At 45.1% G+C, this 23,615-nt stretch overlaps 1 protein-coding gene across 9 annotated transcripts in view; it reads left to right on the top strand.

Moving 5' to 3' along the window:
- Positions 1-18,104: 18,104 nt before the first annotated feature.
- Positions 18,105-23,615, top strand: part of HIPK2 (homeodomain interacting protein kinase 2) — a 177,599-nt gene continuing 172,088 nt past the window's right edge. For 3 of the 9 annotated variants that reach the window (XM_070616620.1, XM_070616619.1, XM_070616616.1), the window contains exon 1: positions 18,304-18,498. Coding sequence is in view for 6 of the 9 variants with exons in the window: in XM_070616622.1 (XP_070472723.1) it covers positions 18,398-18,498 (101 nt within the window). In the remaining 3 variants the exon portion in view is untranslated. Of the gene's footprint in view, positions 18,499-23,615 lie in introns of all 9 variants that reach the window. The other 6 variants (XM_070616615.1, XM_070616614.1, XM_070616622.1 and 3 more) reach the window with 5 other exon arrangements.

Raw genomic sequence — 23,615 nt, 5'->3', positions numbered from 1 at the left:
TGACATCAATGTCCTTGGAGGCCTTCTTTCCATTTATGTCTAAGACTTACTAATTATATTTTAATGGATTTTTTTCATGCTGAAATTTGTGTGTTAAATGTTGAGTCTTTCATTGACATTAGGATTGGACTGAGTCTATATCACGAGAACATATCTTACTAATTCAGTTAGTTCATTTAAAAATCCTGGATACTGAGTCGACACGATGTCAAGCAGCAAGTTTAACTGAGTTGAACACCAATAGACACAACCTTTGAAAAGCTAAAATACATGCATTGCATTGAGGAGTTGCAAATTTCTTTATCCCAATAATCATTAGAGGCTACAGTCATCAACTGAAACTCTCCTTTTTTAAAAAACTAATAGATTTTACTTTTTAGAGCAGTTTGAAGTTTACAGAAAAAAATGAGCAGAAAATACAGAGTTCCCATATCCCCTGCCCACCCCACTTTCCCCTATTATTAATATCTTGCATCAGTGTGGTGCATTTGTTAGAACTGATGAGCCAATGTTGATACATTATTATTAACTAAAGTCCATAGTTTACACTAGGGTTCACTGTTTGTATCGTACATTCTGTGGGTTTTGACAAATGTGTGATGCCGTGTACCCACCATTACAGTATCAAACAGAATAGTTTCATTGCCCTAAAAATCCCCTGTGCTCCTCTCACTTATGCCTCCCTCCCCTCAGATCCCTGGAAACCGCTGATCTTTTTAATGTTTTGCCTATTCCAGAATATCATATTGTTGGACTCATATAACATGTAGCCTTTTCAGATTGGCTTCTTTCCTTTAGCAATATGCATTTAAGTTTCCTCCACATCTTTTTGTGGCTTGGTGGCTCATTTACATTTATCACTGAGTGATGTATGGATGTACCAAATTTTATTTATCCACTCTTCCTTTTTTGTTTTATTAAAGACCCGCTATGTGCTCTACATTCTACCTAGTTCTATGAGGGATACCAAAAGATTCTAAAGTAGCTTTATTTTCAAGGTCAGTCTATGAAGATAAGATATATGTTAGACAAGATAATATAGAAGTATATTTTAAAGCATTGAAGTTTATGGTTTGCACCAAACAAATGCGATCTAGAAAATCAATGTTTTACAGGCGAACATGAATCTCTCGAAATTAGACAGATTTTTTGTGTGTGTGTGTAGAAATGTCCAGGGTCCAAGACATTCATCAAATTATCAAAGGGATATATTGCACCTCCTCCCAATGTTACAAACCACTGCAGAGATGAGAAGGGGTGCAAATAATCGTGAATTGCGTTTATAACTGGAAAAGAGCTCATAAGGTGGTAAGGCTTGATCTGAAAACCAAAGGGTGGTGGTAGGACCTAGTTAGGTGGAGCAAGGAGTGGCAGCTACATCAGGGGTATGAGAGCTAGGTGGGGCTGTGAAATTGGAAGGAAGAATAGATTTACTTTGAATTGGGAAAGGGATGAGAAACAGGTTGGCTAAGAAAAGGAAATCCTTCAAAGTCAAGGAGATATTTAGTTTTGGATTATAATCTACAAAATGTCTTGTTCACCCCTGTTAGCAAATGTCCCATGCCAACTGTTCGCTGGCACACGTGCACGTGCACATGCACGCACACATGCACATGCGTGCACAAGATATACGGAAGAAATACTGCCCCCTGGTTCTCTTTGCCACTTCTGTGTGGAGAAATTCCCCTATGAAAGGGCTTCAGACTAGCAAGTCAATAGGAAACCATGAACCCTGATCAGGAAAGAGGAGAAGGAAGGAGGGATGACTATCTTCTGCCAAGTCAGGTGGATCTCAGCACTTGGCCCTGAAAAGCTCTACTCGTTCTCCCCTCTGTAGCATGGATGAGAAAATGCTCTGCAAACTGTAAAGTACTTTGTAAATGTTTCTGTTATTATGCTGTCCTATCTCATGTGAAATATGTTTCCTTTTCTTCTCTATTTTTCTAAATCAAATCCATCCTTAAATGTCTGGCTCAAAATTTAAGCTTTCCTTGACTATTTCAGCAGACTGTGATCTTTCCATCCCCTAAAAGTCAATAGAATTTATATTAGGAATCTTTCATTTGGCCAGTTTTACATAGACCCTTGTATTGTTTGCTCATTTGTTCTGGGGCCTCTGTTTTGTCGTTTATTATAAGATTGTGAGACAAAGGTGTTCGCTGATGTTTGCCATGCACTAAATTGGTGTCTGGCACACAGTAGGTGTTCAATAAATACTTTTAAAATGCACTAATGACTAGTAGTAGGATTCCTGCAGGGCTGTTTTATACTATTTTTCTTCCTCACAGTTTTAGTTTATGCCATTCACGTAGTAGACAACTGCTCAATCATGTATCTAGAACCTGGTGATCTGGTCTGAACACCTTGCCTGTTCAGCCATGAATTGGGCAGGCTGCAGACAAACCCCCGCCCCACCATGACCCTTCTTTGTGGATGTCAGATCACGTCATACCAAGTATTCATATTGCTTTTCTTTTCCTTTACCATTCAGCCTTGTTTCCTACTGATGTTCTCTTATCTGGGCCTTAAATGATACTACATGATGCTTACAACTTAAAAAGTGCGTTTTCTAAGACATCTCTTTAGGAGGAGAGGAGCGAGAGTAATCTCTTCTCTCTTGCATCGTTCGTCCTTGGCAGCAGAGTTGACTTAACAGCCAAAGCCCTGGCTAAGAGCCCACTCAGGCTCCTCTGATTTCTCGTAGACAAGGCATCTGATTCCTCCAACTGCCCTACATCTCTGGTTGCTGAAAGGGAGTAGCTAACCATTCACCCATCTCTGCTTCTTGGAATTCCTGAAGAATAACCACCTATATCTCGATCACTGTTTTGTTGATCTGTTTGTTTTTATTGTCAATAAACTATATGTATATATTGGGCCAAGTTCCATAGTAAATTTGTATTAAAATATAGGGTCTTCAACCTCTGGGAACTGCAGAGAGAACAAAGACAAGAGAATAGGTGATAACACAGGCCAGAAGCCAGCCACCAAACAGACCGTGGGTGAGGCTGGCTGGCTCTTTCAGCCTCACGCAGATCGTATCTCTGCAGAGTCTCATGGATCCACAGGTTCACGTCTCAGCCTTGCGGTTTTTGTAACTCCATTTGATCAGTTTATCCAAGAGTTATCAGGATCTGATCAGTTGATCCATTCTAACCAAACCACAGACTAGCTTCATTTTTTCACCAAATCACCACACTAATGTATAAATTTAGAGTGAGAGATATATCCTTCTAGGGTCCAAATATTGAGGTTCAGAGCACTCACCTTCTGATACACATGAAACTGATAAATTACGTTTCTAGTGAAGAGATGGCTTGCTAAGCATGAAATCAGAGTCTCGGGGCACCCTTTCTATGGAGACTAGCACAGCCTGAGACACACACGAGCCCTGCTCTGCTTCGGAAAATACCTTCCAGGGAAGAGAGTATTATGGTGTGGAGACATATAGCCACATTCTTCCTCTTCACTTTTTTTTTTCTAAATTTCATGAGGACTACCACCCATTTACATATGTCATTATAAAATGTTTCCTTGTTTCAACATTTTAAAATCATACTTAGAATTCGTTTAATTCCAAAGTCTGTGATCATTGCAAGCAATGAAAAGAACACTCCAAAGACGTGTGAAGAAAAAGTTAATAATCTCGCATCTCTGCCACGGTCTCCATTCCCAGCCCTTGTAGTAATGGATGTGGAGAGACGGGTGTGCAGCCTTCTGCGCCTTTCACCAAGATCATACGATGACATGCAGGAGAGTTAGAGATTTTCAAATTTCTTTCATCAATGTGGGATTATGCAATGCACTTTACTCTTAAAGTTACCCTTCTCACTTAATGCATCATAGACACTCCCCCAGGTCAACGGATATAACTCACACTCATTTTTAATAGCTGCATCACATTCTATGATATAAATAGATGTACTCAATGTCCTACTTCAGGTCAATTCTAGTCTTTGGCCACTACAAACAATATAGTATTAAATACTCCTGTGCCTATATTGTTAGATATTGATATTTTTGTTTCTATAAACTAGAGTCCCCAAAGTGGATCAATGCCTTTTTGAAAGAAATGTAGTTCCAGTTCTATGAGCTTTTTTTCATGAATTACATTGTCCATTTCTTAATGACACAAAGACAAAGGCCTTACTTTTATTAGAAAAATGTATCTCCTAATCACATGAAAGGGCTGTTAATAAAGAGCAGGGAGTGTGGATTCTTATAAAACTTCAGCCACCATGGGAGAAAGTCCCTGAGTTAAGCATTTTGCCCTTTTCATAGCATTCAAGAATGTTTGAGCTGGCCTAGCCCAGTGGGCACTTAATAAATATTCGTTGAGTGTTCAATACACCAAGGGCATCTGGTTCAAGTTTCTCATTCCACAGACGGGCAAGTGGAAGCCAAGAGGGTTCAATGAGGGACAGTTAGGGTAAAAGGGAGGAAGCAGTCTGAGTGACCTAGGCTGCAGAGATCTGAGAGCAGGGAGTAGACAGGAGAGGATGTTGGGAGGTGGGACTCACACATAGAAAGAAGGAGACGTGAGAAGAAGACTTACACAGTGTGTCTGTGCATTAAGAACATAATTCTTCTTTGAAGCTTTCTTTGAGCGTCTGCAGCTAGGGTTTAAATTTAAAATTCGTATTTTAGTTATTTCTTGAAGCTGAACCTATTTTTCTTTGAATGCGACCCAGTGCAGAAACTGTACCACCGGCAGTTCAGCTTCACGCAGCGGTGGCAGGGACTGTGTGGTGTCCACTAAAACTTGTTCTCTTCTTCTTGGGCACTCAGGTGGACCCATTCCCCAGTCCCTCTTGTGGTTAGATGTAGCCATTGTTGTTTCCTGTGGAGTGTGGACGGAAGACAGGGTCACCACTTCCAGGCCTGGCCCATAAAAGCCTCCCACAGGGAATCCTCCATCCTCTCCTGCTGTCTGCCCACCGGGAGCAGAGGACTCAGGTCCCACACACGGGTCCGGGAAGCGGGGTTCCTGAATCACTGCATGGAAGACTATCGGCTAAACACCCACTCTGGGCTGTTGTAAGAGTGAGAAATCAATTTCCATTGTGTTAGGCCACTGATAGCTTTTATCTGTTACAGCAGCTTGCGTTACTTAACTGAGGCAATGGCTTGCACTGGATTAGTGTTTCTGTTTTTTAATGAATAACCAGATATAAAATCCAGAACATATGTCAGTCAATAGTGCAGTCATTGTTACACATTCTCTTCATATCTGCTAATTCATTCAAATTTAAGATGGAGTCCTAAACCACTTGCATTTTCCGGAAGCAAGAAAAAAGAATGGTCTGACCTTAAAATTTTTCCTTACTACCATGAAACTTAATTTAGTTTGATCACAGTGCAAACTTGCTTTCTTTTCTCCAAGAGTTTAAGGAATCATTTTTCTTTTTGAGCACTGTCTTTTTTTTCTTAAGGAAGATTAACCCTGAGCTAACTGCTGCCAATCCTCCTCTTCTTGCTGCGGAAGACTGGCCCTGAGCTAACATCTGTGCCCATCTTCCTCTACTTTATATGTGGGACGCCTACCACAGCATGGCTTGCCAAGCGGTGCCGTGTCCGCACCAAGGATCTGAACTAGCGAACCCCGGGCCACCAAAGAGGAACGTGCGCTCTTAACTGCTGTGCCACCGGGCCGGCCCCATGAGAACTGTCTTTTTGCCAATTGTTTTGCCTAATCACTCACACTGCATAGGTTTTGTTGTCTTGACAGAAATGGAAATAATTGCTTTGGTTTTTCTTGCTTTAAAGGCAAGATAAAGGATGAGTAGAAAACAGTTGGGGAAGTGAAAGAAAGGAGGATTAAAGGCAATTAGCAGGACTGGATTGTTCCAGTTTTCAAAAATCATCACAATACTGTCAATAGTAGTAGTGGTAGAAGAAGTATGAATGTTTCAAACATGGAACCAAAGGATTTTGTATTTTGGGCTAAAGCTACATTGTATTTTGGGCTAAAGCTACATTGACTTTATGCTGAAGACAAATCGTTGTGTAAGCCTAAGATCTTGATGCCTCAGTCTAGGATAGAATGAATGCCGATGGTCACAGGTGTGTGGGATAAAGGGAAATTATTGCAGAGAGATATGTATGCTTCAAGGTGAGGAGGAAATAATGGAACATACACACAGGACTTTGCCATTTCATCCATGAGCCTAACTAACCATATTGCTCAGAGTATAAAGCAACAGTTAGGGCTCAGTGAGGGTTGATGGAGAAATTGACCTGGAACTACACGTACAGACCTAAAAATACTCTACGAAAAAACGTGCTTATAGGATACGGTGATTTGAGACCATAGTGAAAAGACCATCAAATCCTAGCCACTGGGTCAGACATTTCACTAAAAAAGAGATTAAACATACTAAAAGTACAGGCATTTTCCACATTTTCTCAAATTGCTACAAAACAGACAAAAAGATGAATATGCATGTGTGATGTGTGTTAAAGCAGGTCAGAAAGTCCCCCCTTCAGCAAATAGGTGGGTGTCACACGTACAGAACTGGATAGAAGCGTTCTATGTTTTTTTGGATAACAGTTTATAAGGTGTGTCCTTACCCAGACTGAAAACCTTGTAAGTTTTGTTTTGCAATCCTTCCTTTTCATGTTTCACTCTCTGTCAGCTTGGACTCCTGCTCAAAAATATCCAGTGCTTCTCCATTGCTTATAGAAATAGAGTCAAATACCTCCACTTGGCACCAGAGGCCCTCCCCAATCCAGGCTCATCTGTCTAAACATATTTTGTATTCGTTATTGCCTATCATCTGTTCCCTGTCGGGGCGGGGCAATCTCCATTCACTGCCACATGTCCATGCCTTCATTCCCAGCCCTAAGCCTTTCCTCCTTGGCTCTCCTCTTCCCTCCACACATCCAACCCTATGCTATGGGTAGAGCTCAGCATTCTAAGATCTCCATATAAGTCTGGCTCCCAGCGGCTTCCCGGGTGCGGGCGCACAGGACTGTGTGCTTGGTTTGATGCTCTGCTGTCACTGTTTTGAAACTTAATAATTTCTGAACAAGGAGCCCTACATTTTCATTTTGCACTGGGCCCCACAATTATGTTGCCAGGCCTGTCGATGGGAGCTATTCATGTGGGCAACTCCAACACATGGCCTTGTGTTTTTATTTAATTAGAATGAAGACAAGGCTTTAACATGCCTAGACACTTGATGTTTACAAAGCAATGTTACACGCATCACCTCATCTAAACCACCCAGGAAACCTGTGGAGTGAGGATGCTGAATTCCAGCAGCCATTGTGGATCTTTAGGCATTTCTGAATAGATTAAAGTATTTTCTGGTTTCCCTTTTAATGTTTTGTCCATATTTTCCAGTTCTTCTTGCTCTGTAATGCTTATGATAATAAAAGTTCAGAGTAGACTAAATGTTCACCATATTGATGTGGCTAAACTTTCTCCTGTATTAGTTTCTTTCAGCTGCTGTAACAAAGTACCCCAAACTGGGTGGCTTAAACACTAGATATTTATTGTCTTGTGTTCTGAAGGCCAGAAGTTTGAAATCAGGGTGTTGGCAAGGCCATGCTCCCTCTGAGACCTGGAGGGAAATCCTTCCTTGCCTCTTCGTAGCTTCTGGTGGTTTGCTGGTGATCTTTGGCATTCCTTGGCTTGTAAATGCATCACTCCAATTCTCTTCATGTGGCATTCTCCCTGTGTCTCTGTCTTCACCTGCTGTCTTCTTATAAGGAACACCAGTTATATTGGAATAGGGCCCACCCTACTCCATCTTAATTTAGCTAATTACATCTGCAATGGTCCAATTTCCAAATACGGTCACATCCTGAGATACTAGGGGTTAGGACTTCAACATATCTTTTTTGGGGGGAGGGGACACAATTTAACCCATAGCACTCCTCCCCTGCCCACACACACACATAGACTATTAGTCATTAAGTCCTATAGGTTCCAACTCTGGAATGTCTCTTGAAACTAGTCATTTCTCCTAACTGTTACCATCACTATAGCCCAGATCTTCCTCATCTTTAGCCTCCTAATCTTGTGGTCCTCTGGTCTATTACCCCTCGGCAGCCAATAAGGGCTTTTAAAACCTCTTATTGATCTTGCCACTCCCTAACTTCCCTTTATCTCTGAAATAATCCCAACTTTTTGATGAGGTTTATAAAGCCTTGCATGACTTGGCCCTGCTTACCCTTCTGACCTCTCTCCATTCGACCTTCCCATCACTCTTTCTCTTGCCAGCCTCTTATTTGTCTCTTACATTCTAGGCAGACTGAATTTCCCCCAGTTAAGGCCATGATCTCATGTTCTCCCTTCTATCCTCATCCTTCAGGGTTTGGCTTACACATCATTTCCTTCAGGATGTCCTCCATCCCGTGTGCCCCTGTGTCTGGGCAAAATTAGCTCTAAGGAGGAATCCACATCCCTCTCTTCTCCACTCTCTACCAAAGAGAACCCTGAAATCACCAACGTTGAAATTTCTGTCCTTCCCGCTTTCTTCAGCCCCCAAAGGAAGGTGATAGTTTAAGTCAGTCCACACAATGAAATCCTGGGGTGACTGGGAGAAGGAAATAAAGTCTGGGATGGAGTAAAGGGAGACTTAGTAATTCCTGTCATGCACTATGAACTTGAATTCCCCTTGTCTTGTTCCAGAAATGCAAAAAAAGAAAAACAATGGAATTCTTTTGAAATTACTTGGAGCTAATGGACTGTCCATGACTATGGCAGTGTGCTAAGACCAAATTTCACGATGCTCAGGATTTCAAGAGTTATCCTCTTATAGCACTTGTTCTTGGCCCATCAGAGCATTTGTCATACCACATCATTGTGTGCTTACTCGTTTCTCTCCCCACGAGACCTCAAGTACCCAGCACCATGCCAGGCACACAGTAAGCCCTCTACTGATTGACTCATAAATGACTAAATGATGTAAAAGAAACGAAGTCACAGAGAGGTTAAGAGATTCGCCCATGGTCAGGCAGCAAGTGTGACGTAGAAGCAGGCATTGAACTTGGGTTGGCCTAACTCCAAGGGCCATACCCTTAGCAACTGCCCAGTGGGTGATGAGCTCTGGAGTCCCAGGTCTGAGTCTGTCTTGTCACAACAGTATTCTTATAAATACCTGTTGAATTAGAGAGAAATGAAAAGGGGATAATAAAAGAGAAAGGAAAGAAGAGAGAGATTGTAAAGTAAAAGAGAAAGGATAGAAAACAAAGAAGAAAGAGAGGAGAAAGGGAAATAAGAGACAAGACAAGAGAACACCTTGCCTTCCTGCCTAGACTCAGATTCTGGTGCATTCTAGGCATATTCACGCCACCAGCATTTATGGAGCCTCCAGTAAGTGCCAGGCACTGTTCTAGACACTCGGGACACATCAGTGAACAAATAGACAAAGACTCCTGACTTTGTGGAACTTACATTTCAATAGGGAGAATCACACAATAAAAAATAATCAAAAAATAAGAAAATAATATATGATATTAGAAAACGATAAGTACTAGGCAAAAATAGCAAAATATGATAAGGGCAGGGATTCTTATCCTGGAGTCCCATACCCACATGGGTCATAGATAGTATTCAGGAGATTTGTTAACCTGGATGGGGGAAAAATGACTTTATTTTCATTAACCTTGAACTTTCAAATCTGACTGTAGGCAACTAACAACCCGAGTAATTGCAGGACCTATGATTTTGTTCCCAGTGGAAGTCCCGGATATTTTTAGATGCCATTGACAGTTGGTAAAGGTATATCTAACTATTGTTTCTACTCCTCACTACTTTGTAGCTATTGGACCTGCAGTTAGAGCTTGTTATTTCATGTATCAATAAAGAAACGTGTATTTGGTAACTGTATCTCAATACAATTAGTTTCTTTTGTAAACTTATGTTTTTTTGTTTTGCTTTTTTACTGCACTTAAAAACATTATTCTGAGAAGGGGTTCTTAGGCTCCACCGGACTGCCAAAGGAGTTCACAGAACAAAGGTTAAGAACACTGGGTAAGGGAAATGGGGTGCAGTGGAGGACAGTGGGGGTAGGGAGACAGGTTGCGTTACTAAATAGGGTGAGTGGCGTCGGTCTTACGCCTAATGTCTGCTGAACCCATTTCTAGCACATGCTCTCTTTGGCTATCCCCAGACGTGGTCCTGGCTTTGCCCAAAGCTCAGACTCAGGTGCCCAGTGGTGCCATCTTGTAATTCACCAGTCTATTTCACTGATGAAAGAACTCTGACCCCTTCCTGCTTCTCACCATCTTCCCCTCTCGGTGGCTATTTCACACAGGATTTAGCATTCAGAAGTTTGGAATTAATGAAATAATGTTGAAAGAACACAGGAAATTGACGAGGTTTTTTTTAATCTTACTTTTTGTTGTTGTTCTGCCTTCTGTTTAAACATCCAACTCAACTAAACAAACTAGAGATCAGCCAGGCAGTAGATGTCTCCTAAAGAAAAGACAAGCAAATCAGCAGTTTCTGAATGCTGATTAAGTGTATCACCTAGGGCAAATGGAACGTGAGCCGAAGATTCTGCCATATTTCAAAAGAAACTCTTTAAAAACTCAAATTCATCTCACATGTGCAGTGAAAATCCTCAGAATTCTATAACAAAAGATCCTTTGTTTTTTAAAAATTACACTTTGAGGCTGCTGAATATTTTTAAAAGATCTACACATGGATTATGATGAAACACTATCTGGAAATCACAAAATTAAATTCTTCCTTACATTAATTAAGGTGCTGTTAGCTGTAAGTAATGGGATTCCCAGCTAAAGGTGTCTTAATAAAGACCTTGCTCCTCTCACTTAAATAGGAAGCCTGGAAGTCAGTGGTTCCAAGGTTAGCTCATCTCCAAGATGTCAGGACTCTGGGTTGGCACCCCTAACCCTAGAGGAAGGCACAGAGCCTCGTAAATGAGTGGGTCTCCCCCTTCTGAGTTCTATCCTTTAGCATCTTAGCTTCTCACACCAGTGGCTGTTGCACACAAGCGGCTATTGAACTTCTCTGTTATAACTGTATCCCCGAGGGAGTAAACTTAAATGCAGATTCCCAGGCACTACCCCCAGAGGTGCCTGAGCCAGTAGGCTTAGGGTTCCGCCTGAGGAATCTACATCATTTGAAAACCCCTGTTGGGTTTTAAAGAATGTTTTTTCCTTTTTCTCCCCAAAGCTCCCCAATACATATTCGTGTATTTTTAGTTGTGGGTCCTTCTAGTTGTGGCATGCGGGATGCCGCCTCAGCATGGCTTGATGAGCAGTGCCATGTCCACACCCGGGATCGGAACCCGCGAAACCCTGGGCTGCTGAAGCGGAGCACATAAACTTAACCACTGGGCCACAGGGCCGGCTCCCCCTGTGGGGTTTTGATGCAGGTGATCCAAGGACTATACTTTGAGAAATGCCATCATTAACCTCTCCCTGTTTGATCTCCCCACTCCTATGGATTAGCCACCCTTTATATACTGATGACTCAAACAAATTTCTATTTCCCATTAAAAGCTGTTGGCTGAGCTCCAGTCCCGTACACCACTTGGCAATTGAGCATCCCTATCTGAACATCTCATAGAACTTTAAACTCAACAGGTTTAAAATTGAACTCCTTTTCTCCCCACACGTGGTGAATTTGGAATAAAGGACAAATTCCTCGGCTGGGCATATGAGACTCTACCTCTCTCTCCAGCCTCGTCCCTGACCGCTGCCTGGGCCTTGCTCTCGGTGTTTAGCAGTATTCTGACTTCTTACAGATCCTGGACACACATGCCTTTCTACTTGCTGTCCCCTTGCCAGAATTCACTCTGCCAGGCACAGATGTGCCATCTCCTCCCTCCCCAACCCCTATAAACCCACTCCTTGCCATTTGTCCTCCTGCACAAGCCTTTGACCATGTGCATCCTTTTATTGCTGCACTCATCATATTGTATTGTGCTCTTCACCTGGCGGTTTTGAACTTGAGCTCCTTGAAAGCAGGGGCTGTGGCTCCTTTCCTTTTATACTCCCAGCTCTGCCATAGAATCTAACACATAGTAAGCAGTCATTGAACGTTTGATGAATTGAATTTCTTAGTGAAAAAAGAAAGGGAGAAGGGATGACCAGGAAAGCTGAAGGGAAATTTAAAAAGTGCATTGTTATGAAAAGTCAGGAGAGGGATTGATTCGAGAGGGATGAAGGGATTAACAATGTCTAACTAACGTTTGTTTAGAGATCAAGCAGGCTAGGGATGAAAAAGGACGCTGGCTTGGCATGGAAGGGGTCGCTGCAGCGTCAGAGCGAAGAGTCAGTCCTAACAGCCCTCTGCCATTATGGTCACCCTCCCTCCAGGGGTTGCCGAATAGAGGCAAGCTCTTTCATGCCAGTGGGAGGAAACTATGATATGAACTTTACACAGCAGAGCAATGTGCAGGCCCACTGATTACTCACTGAGCTAGGCTTAACTTGGCTTAACAGGACCCCTAGGCTTTTAAACAAGCTCTCAGTGTCTACCCTTCTTTCACCATCCACTCTTAAGCTAGAGACTTCTCTCTGTGCCATTCTGCCTAGTTTGTTCAAGTTCAGCCTAGACTGCATGTCAGGCAAACCAAGCCATGACCCCTCTCCTCTCACCACAGACATTTTTCTGCAGGGCTGGACTCCTTCTCTGAACTGCTTCTCATGTGCAAACCCCTCCTAATCTGCCATTCCCACAACCTCCAACAAAATTGCCCTATCTTCTTTGTGTCTGCATCACAGCCTCTTTTACATTCTTAAGCTGATTGCATTTTTTTTTTTTTTTTTTTTTTTTTTTTTTTTTGCCATAACTCCTTTCTGCTGAATGCCATTCCAGTCTTTTTCCTTTCCTGCATCCCTGTTCAGGTGTCTGATCATTTTTCCTCTAGGAGTAGAAGCAGATAATGAATGATGTTTCCCTTTCCGCCTGGTTTTGCCAGTGTAATTCCTCCAAGACTGCCCTTCCCACAATCAGATTCCCTTCACCCTGCCAAGCCCGCTCTACCCTTTGCCCTTAAAGCCATAGTTCCTGTTGTTCCTAATTTGAAGGCAATATCTACTCTTTCACATCCTCTATGAGTGTAACGCCCTGCCCCTGAAGCTTTTGTTTAAGGAGCCCTGTAATTATTAAGCCCCAGTGTATTACAAAATGTATCACTTCAGATGATTGAAGGTTTAAAGCAGAAATATGAAGTAATTTCTTAAGAATAACTAAAACAAATATAGGTCTATATTGTAACTTGTTAAGAAATAGAATCATAAAAAAGAGGAAAGGAGAGAGAAGGAATACTGTGTAGAAGAGACAGAAAGATACAGAGAAAAAGAAAATGAGACTGATTCATTGTCAAAAAGAGAGAGAGAAACAGACACAGAGCCAGAGACCAAAAGAGAGGCGTGATCTCAAAAGACAGATCCTGAGAAAGTGAACACGTTCCCCCCAGGCACATCCTCCAACGACAAAACCACAGCCTCCAATACAGAAATAAGGAGCAGGCAGCAAAACCGGAGCAACTCACACCAGGTCTGCGTAAGATACAACCGCACAGACAGCATGCTATGAACAGCCTGAGAGCAATAACGAGACACGCACCTGAATATACACACCCCAAAGAGAAACATCTCCATCTTGTGGCCTTGAAGGTATTGTGATGGTGTGCATTTTCACAACTATAGGCATAAATGAAGAGAAGACCCTTTGTCACTTGCCCTCTAAGCAAAATGAACTTGAAACGAGGTCAAAACCCCCCTGTTTACTCTACTAACCCCAGAGAAGGATCTTACTTGAGCTATTTTGTAGGAAGGCAAATTAGGAAGAGGTACCTGGCATAGATGGTGACTAAATCCTTTCCTGCTCTCCTGCCTTTGTTATGTTGCTCATAGAACACCAAAATTAAATGGTCTTTTGGCGACCTAGGATTCCACATAGTGCACAGAATCAGATTTATTACATGAGCTAATGCTTGTGAACTTCTTAGAAGACTAAATGCTAATGTGTTTATTGAGTAAATAAAATACAATGCATACTAACCTAGGCAAATGTGAGAGCCCCTGGACCCGTCTCCTTGTCTCGCCCGGTGAGGCTGGTGCTACCTGGAACATTTACTCTCTAGCGCCCTCTTCTGGCACCTCCCTAATACTCATGCCCATCTCCAGCTATTAAAACACTACACAGTCTTTTCAGGCTGAATTTAACAACCCTACATTTTGCCCATAATTAGTCTCAGCAAAGTCACTAATATAACTCTTGTTGGTAAATCCAAGGGCTGCCTCCCCGCTTGTGTTCATGTGACCTCTCGTTGGCAGGCAGCACTGCTGACCACGCCGCCCTCGGCAGTGGGCCTTGCCCTAGGATGTCCAGGTACATTCCATCCTGGTTGTCCTCCTCCTTTCCTGCCCTCTCCTCCACAGGGAGTCCTTTTTCCTTTTCCTATACTTCAAATACTGGTGCTCCCCGGGGCTCTGTCTCAGATTCTCTCCCCTTCCTGCTCTCACGCTCTCTTTCGGTGGCATTCCACTGTTAGGCTTATATCCTGCTCCCACTTAACTGCGGTCACTGGAGGGAACGGAGGCAAATAGGCGTACTCAATCTGCCAATTCATGAAAAAAAATATAAATTCATTTAAATAACATTTTCCAATCTATATGATGCCAAGTGTGCTAGGTCAACTGAAAGTTTCTTACAGCAGTCGGGCATCACAGTTGGTGGCCTGAAGAGGAGGTGAGGATCTTGTCTGTTTGGCTCCATCTTGTTGTCCTGTCATGGGACTCTATTTCCGTGCCAGATATGGTTCCTTCCCAAGAGAAGGAGACCACCCTCAAGATCACACTAGTGATCTTTCTTTATTTTAATTCACATTCTTTTGGGGTATAATAGTGTGCTAGGGCTGCTGTAACAAAGGACCACAGACCATGTGGCCTTAACAACCGAAAATTTATTTTGTCACAGTTCTGGAGGCTAGAAGTCTGAGGTCAAGGAGCCGCAGGGTTGGTTTCTTCTGAGGCCTCTCTCCTTGGCTTGCAAATCACCACCTTCTCCCTGTGTCCTCACATGGTGTGTCTCTGTCCTAATCTCCTCTTCTTATAAGGACACCAGGTATATTCGAATGGGACCCGTTTGAATGACCTCATTTCAACCTAACTACCTCTTTAAAGACCCTACCTCCAAACGCAGTCACATTCTGAGGTCCTGGGGGTCAGGATCCCAACAGGTGAAGTTTGGGAGGACAGAGGGGGCATTCCAGGGAGTGATACTGCCGAGAATCACTCAGGCAGCACCTGGGGTGGAGTGAGAAGGAATTTCTAAGCACTAATCAGTGCAAGCCTGAGCCGAGGGCCATCCAAACAAGGATGGCATGGACCCTGCCCCAAGACACTGCCAACTCAGGTGTGGGGACAGGGCACCTACAGAGAAGAGGAGAGTCAGCCATCTAGGGTGGGGTGTGCCATGGGACAACAGAGTGTGTGTGACAGGCAGGAACTGTCCTGTAAGCCTAGAGGAAGAAGAGATAAAAATCAGCTAGGTTGGTCACAGAGGGGTCTTCATAATAATAAGAACCACCTTTTTTTGCACCTCTACTATCTGCCAGCACCCTACATAAACTCTTTCTCTAATCTAATCCCACCCAGGGGCTGCGGTGAGGACTATACAAAATAACATATCAAGTTTTTAGTGTCGTGCTTGGCACAAGTGAGCACCCAATAAATGGCAGTAATCATTCATTTAACAAATATTTGTGCAGTACCTGCCAGGTGCCAGGCATGTGCTCACGGCTGGGGATACAATGTCAAGCAAGATCAATATGGTTTCTGCCCTTGTGGAGCTTCAGTTTAGAGATGCCCTGTCTCATATGGTAGCCACTAGCCACACGTGGCTATTAAAATTAATTAAATGAAAAATTCTGTTCCTCAGTCACATTAGCCACAGTTCATGTGCTCAACAGCCAGAAATGGCTACACTTCCATCACTGCAGAAAGTTCTATTGGGCAGCTCTGGAAAGGGGTAGAGAGACAATAGGCTCTTACATACCTGTATGGTAAAGGTCAGGATAGAGACTTACAGGTGCAAGGGAAGAACATTATTATTATGACTATTTTTATAATAATTGAAATGCAGAAACTGAAGCTCAGAGAGGTTAAGCAATTTGACGAAGTTCACACAGCTACCAAGCAGAAGAGCTGGGATCTGAACCCAGGTCTGTCCTACTCTTATGCTGCTTCAGGCTGTTTCGTGGAGGAAATGAGTCAGGCACAGGTGGAATCTGGTTAAAGAGAGAAGATGGAGAAGGCATCCTAGGTGGGAAAGTGGCAGCTTGGGCAAAGACACAAAGGCATAGATGGGCAAGGGGCGAGGACCATGAGTAAACCAGTCTGGCTGGAGAGGCAGTGACTTGCTGAACTCTTGTGCTTGGAGAGGTAAATTAAGAGCCAAGGAGCTAGGAAACTCAGCCATAGGTGCAGAGGTTGAGTCCTTGAAGGATGTTAGCAGGAGCCTGGCATGGTCAGAGCTGTGTGTTATGAAGGTGGCAGTGCTTAGGGTGAACTGGGCTAAGCCCAGTGAAGGATGGCGGGGGGATAGAAAGGAAGAGACAGTGTGAAGCAAAGAACACTGCAGTGGGAGCCAAGGGCCGTTACCCTAAGACTCAATACTGTGTAACATTGGGCAATATACTTCTCTTCTCTGGCCTCATTTTTTCAATTCTAAAAGGGCAGGGCTGGCCCAGATGATCTCTGAGGTCCCTTTGAGCAACGGTAACCTAGGATTCTACAAATGTGAGTGACATTAAGCTAAGAGAAGCAGTAAGAAGTGTAGCATTGAACATGGGGGCAAGGAAGACGGTGGAGGCCAAGGTCATCCTGAGATGAAGGGAGAACGAAGAACCACTGACAAAACTAATGAGCGTGTGAAACGGCTTGTCTTCTTCTTGGGGGTGGGGGGGGAGGGTCATGGGGTATGGAGGTTGGGAAGGATAAGAGGTGAAAAAAATAATGGGTTTGTTTTTAAGAAAGTTGTACAGTGTTAGAAATCATTATTTTACACCCCCAAAATATAGATTTTAAACTTTTTTTTTACTTACGACCCACAGTAGGAAATACAACTTACAGGGTCTAGTACAATTGTCCAGAATATGAAACTGAAACCAAAGGTTTATGAAAGATAGTCACCCTTACTAAGGGCAATGGATCCTAATGTTTTCTGTTTTATTACATTTGATTTTTTTAAAAAGCTGGTTGCCATGCACTGTATTTATTTTATGACTAATTAATGTGCCACGACCCACAGTTTTAAAAACACTAAGAGGAGACTCAAGTTTTCATAAGTTGGAGGCAATGACAGAGCATCTTATCAAAGAACCCAGGAGGGAGCAGAAGTGAACCTGGAGAGGCTCCAGGCTGGGGAGAGTGTGGAGAACGTCCAGTTGAAGCCCTGATCAGAGAGAGTGATGGGGACAGCCGAGGCGTGGGACCGAGACGGTGGGCAGCACCCAAGTAGGTAACGGAGGAAGGGCCCTCAGGCCACTTAGACGTGAGGACGGCAAGGAAACCAGATTCCCGCAGGAACCCGACGACCACCGGGTGCTGCATTTCTCAAGCGTGCGCGGAATGGCTTCTGCATCGTTGACCTCATTTGGATTTCAAAAGCCCCTGGGCTCACTTCTCCTCACTCCGAGGACGGCGCGCGCCCACTCCATCCATCCATCCATCCGTCCGTCCACCCATTCATTCATTCATTTATTCATTCATTCCACCCCTGTCTCGGGGAGCTCCAACCAGGTGCGGGATGGGCGAGACAGCGCCGGCGGGGGCTCCTTTCCAGCCCGGCCCCCTCCCGCGCCGGCACGCGCGCACACACAAAGTTCTGGGGGCCGCCTCTGCCGACCGCCTCTCCTCCGCCGATCGCACGGGGACGGCGCGCACACCTGGCCCTCCGAGCCGCGCTCGCTCCCTTGCCTTCCCCGCCCCGGCCGCCGCTCCTGCCCTCCACTCGGCCTTCCCCGCCTCGCATCCGTGCCATCGGCGCTCGATTGCGCGCGGACTCGCTCCCGCGGCCGCCCCCCCACCCCCCGCCCGCGGCCGCCGCTCCCCGCCCCGCCCCGCCCCGCCCCTCCTCCGCTCCGCCCGCCCCTCCTCCGCCGCCCGGGCAACTTTTGCCGAAGCCCCCACGCACAGCCATGCTGAGCTGAGCCCCGGCCGGGGACTGGCCGCGCGCTGCCCGCCCCGGCTCAGCCCCACCGCGCACCGCTCGGGGGCCGCGGCCGCCCGGCCCTCGGCCTCGGCCGCTGCGCCCGCCCGGCCGCCCGGAGCCCCCGCGCAGGGCCCGGGCCGCGGCGGCGGCGGGGCGCCGGCCCCCTCCCCCGGCGCCGGCCAGCGAGGCGGTGATGCGGGCGCTGGCGGCCCGGGCTGCGCCGAGAGCGGAGACACAGGCTCAAGATGGCAGATGCCGACTGAGGCTGGGGGGGCCGAGACCGCGCGCCGCGTTCCCTTCCCCGTTGCCATGAATCGCGGACACCCCGGCCCCGATGGCCCCCGTGTACGAAGGTAAGGGGCGCCGGTCCGCCGACCCCTCGGCCCGGCCGCCCGGCCCCCTCAGCTTTGTTCTGCCCGCGGCCCCTCGCCGGCAGCCCCCGGCCCGCAGCCCCGGCGCCCCACCCCCGGGGCTCGCCCCCGCCCCCGCCCCGAAAACGACCGGGATCCGGAATTTCACGGGATCTTATTTCCAGGGTGGAGAAAGAGGCGTGGGGGGGGAAGGGTCGGGGGGGGGGGCGCGACTGCCCGAAGAAAAGAGATGGGGAGGGGGCGCCGGGAAGAGACAGATCCGTGACCGTGCTTTTCATTTATTTGTAATCAATAAAGGTAATGCGGTATGGCTTTCATCCTGCACCCCCCCCCCCCCCCAAGGAAAATTACCTTTAGGATGATCTACTTTGCCTCTGTCCTCACAGCTCCCCTTTCCGTTTCCCTCCACTCCCACCCCACACTCCTTTCTTCCTGGCGAGCCTCTGGTTTTGGGGGGCTGTCGAATCGGAATGTCGGGGCTAGGTGGTGAGAGAGGGCAGAGGGGAAAAGTCCATTTCAGACCCAGGCAGAACAATGAAATGGGCTGCGATCTCCCCGCAGTAGCGTGTGTAAGGGAAGATATAGTATAGGTTTTCAAGTCGGGGAGGCGGCCCAGACGTTTTTCTCGCTGGGTCTGGGCAGACCTGCCGGGTGCACCTTCACCTGGCGTGGGGTCCTTCTTCCGAGGTGACTGTCTTGAGGAAGAAAGGAAAGCACGGGGGCAGGAGCCCTGCCTTCGCCTCGCACTCCCTGTCTCTTTCGTTTCTCTTGAGTCAGTTCTGTCAGCTTCCAGCCAGAAATCAAACCAGAATCAACTAAGTTTTTACACTTCGGCGTGTTTTTGTGTGCTTGTAGTAGGAGGCATTTTAAACCCAAGTGTGCCTGATATTCTAGTCGTTTCATCGTGAAAATGTTTTTCTTATGAAATCATTGAAATAGCAGCTTTACATACTTTTAGCGTCAGTCCAGCTGGCTTTCTTTCGGTTTTGTTCAGATATTCTGTGGATGAAATAGCAAATGAGGGGAAAGGGTTTGTGTGGAACCGAGAGGAGGGGCGAGGAGGGGAGATTTTAATCCTTCTGCAAATCCGGAGAACAGTCGAGGCGAGTGAGACAGGGAACGCATTAATAGTTTTATCTCCGTTATAAGAGGCAGATTTAAAAAAAAAAAAACTTATCTGAAAAGAAAATCTGTTATTAGTTCCAGGCTCCAAATGAATTAGGTTTCTGGATGGAATAAAGTTACTAGTCAGGCCCTGGATAACGAGGCTGTAAATAACCTATAGACTGTAAATATTTTTTTTCAGACTCTCTCAGAAACAAAGGGGCTGTTTAGAAGGCAACAGAGAGATGTTATTCCAGGGGCTTTCCTCTTTGATTCTGAAGAACACAAGGTCCATTTAACCATTCGACAAAACAAAACGAAATTTCTGATCACTCCACTACGCAGACTAGAACGAGCCGGTGGCTCTGTGAACACACTGGGAGAACCCATGTCGGGCATTCATTGTTCGTCTGTGTCTATGGGAGGGGGCTACAGTCAATGCTCCCACTGTCTATGGAGTGTTAAAATGAAACAATTTTCTCTTTATTAAGTACCTCCTTGAGACTCCCTCTGCTGGACACTCAGGGTGAGCATTAGAGAAGGAACTTGGCTTTGAATTCAGAGGTATAGTAAACGGCTGCTTTCCCTTTCACAAGGGTCTGGGGATGTGGGTCGGGATGTATTTTGTCAACTTTCTAGAAAGCTATGGTGGGAACTGTGCTGTTCTCCTCCTGTTCATTTCATTCGAAATCCGTATGAAATGTAGGCCATACCCCTGAGGCTAAGACTTGGCACTCCTGTCCTTACTTCTGTGTTCTTTTAGTGTATTACACCAGATGAAGCCCTGTGGGTGTGTAAGGTGTTATGGTTTCAGAATAATGGATCTCAAAGGTCCCAGGAGCACACTGGTTTTATTTGCAAGCCTTCCCTTCCCTGTTCCAGGTGGCCTACCTGGTCACCTCTTTCAGCCCTGGGTTTCTTTCCCTCTGTCTTGTTTGTGTGCTCCCTTAAAGCCTTCGCTTTGTACCCTTTGCTTCTACTCGAGTTTCTCCGTGCATCTTTATAATTCTTTTCCTAGTCTTCCTCCTCACTTCTCCTCACCCCATCCATGATCACTCTGCACGAGCCCAGGCCTGGGTCTTTTTGAGAGAGACTGTTGGTCATGCTCTGGAACAGACAGGTGACCTCTATAATCAAGGCTTGTGTTGCTGGAAGCTGCATTCACTTACTGTCATGGGTGCTTCTAAGACTCCGATGACCTCCTTTTTCCCTCCTTGGTGACATCCACTAGCTCAGGGAACCTGATTTTTACCGTATCCCAATCAGAACGCATGGACTCCCTGCGCATGTCCTGTAGGAGCAGGGCTTTTCCTGTGGAATGCTCCAAGAAGAGTGATTTCTAATAGTTTTCCAGCTACTAAAAAATCGAACATGGGGTTTTCCTCAGGAGAAGTATAATGACAGGTGAGGCATTTCAGCTGGAATTCAGGAGTGTACTCATTTGTTTAAATGGGGTACAACTGCCCCTGGTTGGGATACTGGGTGAAGGCCTGCATTCATTAGTGGAGCCTCCTGAACTGCCAGATATTTAGAGAGAAATGCTGTCTTTGAAACAAGGAATGTGTGATAATACGAATTCATAGGTGGCAAAGTGTAATCGGTCTTCCACAACTCGCTTTCAAGGATAGGTTTACAAATAGCACGTTAGTTTCCAGTGGCTTGGTGCTGATTAAGTTAAACTTCTTTACAAAGGTTTATTTTCTTTGGAAGGTTAAATATTCTCCTTGCAATTGTGTTTACCCCATCAACCTGCTTAGCAAGGCTTTTTTCAGTATGTCGTGCAAAGGCCAGCCGCAAAGGTCCATATTGCCATGGGTTCTGAATGAGAGGACCCTAAATCCAAGTTAATTATATTCCGCTGTTCCTGAGATGTGCCATGTCGATTAGTATTGGCTTACACAGTCAGACTCCCCGAAACTGTAATGCTGAAATCTATCATCATGTGGGCCTGAAGACACCTACCAAGATACCTACCAAGAAATGGATTCTGAATCATCTTCCATTAAAAGAATTTGATGACACATGTTCTAAAATATCTTTTCCTGTGTTTATGTTTTATATTTTTAAAATGAGTAAGTATAAATATTGTTTTCGTTCTCACCACATTTGAGTAGTGAATCAGGGCTCGTTAATTTTATCCCCGATTCTGGACAGTGCGGTAGAACACTTGAATCAGAGAAATCTGGGGTTTGAATCCAGCTGTATGCCTTTGGGCATGTTACTTAACTTCTCTGAGCTTTATTTTTTTTTCTTTTTAAGTGTGAGGACACCATTAGAAACAAGTGTATGTTAAGTGCCTGGCTGTCGTAGGCATTCTCTCAGTACGTATTACGTCCCTCTATCTTTTGAGCTGCTTACAGACATGATGACTCCAGGGAAAGAATAACCCGCAAATAGTTTAGAAAACCAATAATAGCAACATTTCAATTATTAATCTCCTGCTATTCCTTTTCCAGTTTGGGCACCAGCAAGAATAAACCCCCTATGGCTACAGAAGAAAGAGCCTTTTTTGACTCCCTCTGTGACTTTTCCAGATTCTTTATTCCCACTGGGCTTCTGATGGTTTCAGGTAGAGAATTCCTCTTCTATAGTGGCGCATTCTATGCCATGTTAAAAATGAGGAAACCAACTGTTAGAGCAGAGTTTTCAGGGGCTGCAGCTGTGCCTCTGGGAAAGTATCCCAAAGTATGAACGATAACCTTTGCCCTTAACCAAGGATCCGTTCCTCTCCCAGGCGGAGCCCTCAGAGGTGGCTCGGCCAGGGCCTCTCAGAGGGGAGGCACCCACCCAACCACAAGCCAGGGTCTGACGCCTCATGCATTAAACATAATTTTCCTACAAAAGAAAATTTGGTGCTTTCTGCAAGTTACACAGCTGCTCATAGTCTTCATGTTTTCTTTTTTGTGAGTCTTCATTTCTCTCTTCCTTCCTCCCATAGAGACCAATCGTGGGGAACCACCTCTGAGGTTTATATGGAACAAAGTAGTGATGATCAAGAGGGCGTGATGTGTGAACATTTGTTGTTGTTCTCTGAACACATAATCTGCCAGTGCTTGCTGGTAGTCTGATGGTGACAATTCCGGCACTTCCGGTTGCTCTCAAAGACGGGATTCAGAATAATGCCAGCTGACTTTATATAACCACCGATAGAGTGTGAACTCAAAAGGCCTGAACTTGTAATAGTTCCATTTCATATAGCAATACCCTGTTGGGAGGAAAAAAAAAAAAACGAAAATTGAAAACCTGTAGTATAGGAAGGTCTTTCTTTTTCCTCTAAAAGAAACCGAGGTGCGTGAAGTTCATAGCGTTAAGTGTGACTTAGCCCCCGTTTATACTATGATGCATCCTCTACCCACGTTAACGCACGTTAATTCCTCCCTCCTGACAGACCCGAGAGGTTGGCACTCTCACCCCCTCTTGACAAACAGGGCACATCTTTAATGCATTCATTTCACAAGCAGTTATGTAGGGTCCCTGTCCTCGAGGAGTTCAGAGTATGGGAAGTGAAAATCAAAACTAAACTGGGCTCACCGGACCGTGCTCTGACTCAAGATGGAATGTTGTGTGCGCGCGCGCCAGTTCTTAATTCTTACATGCCAATGTTTCTTATGGTGTAGAGGAAAGATCCCATTTCCCTATTTTCTCTTGAAATATTTTCTTTATTTGGAACCAAAAAAGTATTTCTGAATGTAGAAAATACCTATTACAAATTTCCTTAGAAGTTACCATCTCTGATTTGCAGAAGAATCCGGCTTCCTCTTTCATCACTTACATTTTGTATCCTTGTAAATGCAAATACATTTCTAATTTGCACATGCTGCCCGGAGACTTTGTTTTTGGTATTTAGCGGTACAGGCTCTGTTGTGAATGGACCCTTGCCTCAGACGTGGCTGTTGGAGAATTAATTCCTGGCTTTGCTGCCTGCCTCAGATCTTGTGTTTCAGGTAGTTCTGTGGTGCCTGTTGGTGGGGATATAGATCGAGCGGTCGCTGGGC

Source organism: Equus przewalskii, chromosome 4 (assembly GCF_037783145.1).
Source record: "Equus przewalskii isolate Varuska chromosome 4, EquPr2, whole genome shotgun sequence".
Taxonomy (NCBI): Eukaryota; Metazoa; Chordata; class Mammalia; order Perissodactyla; family Equidae; genus Equus; species Equus przewalskii.
Note: the sequence above shows the minus strand (reverse complement) of the source record. Positions and strands in the feature narration are given on the sequence as shown.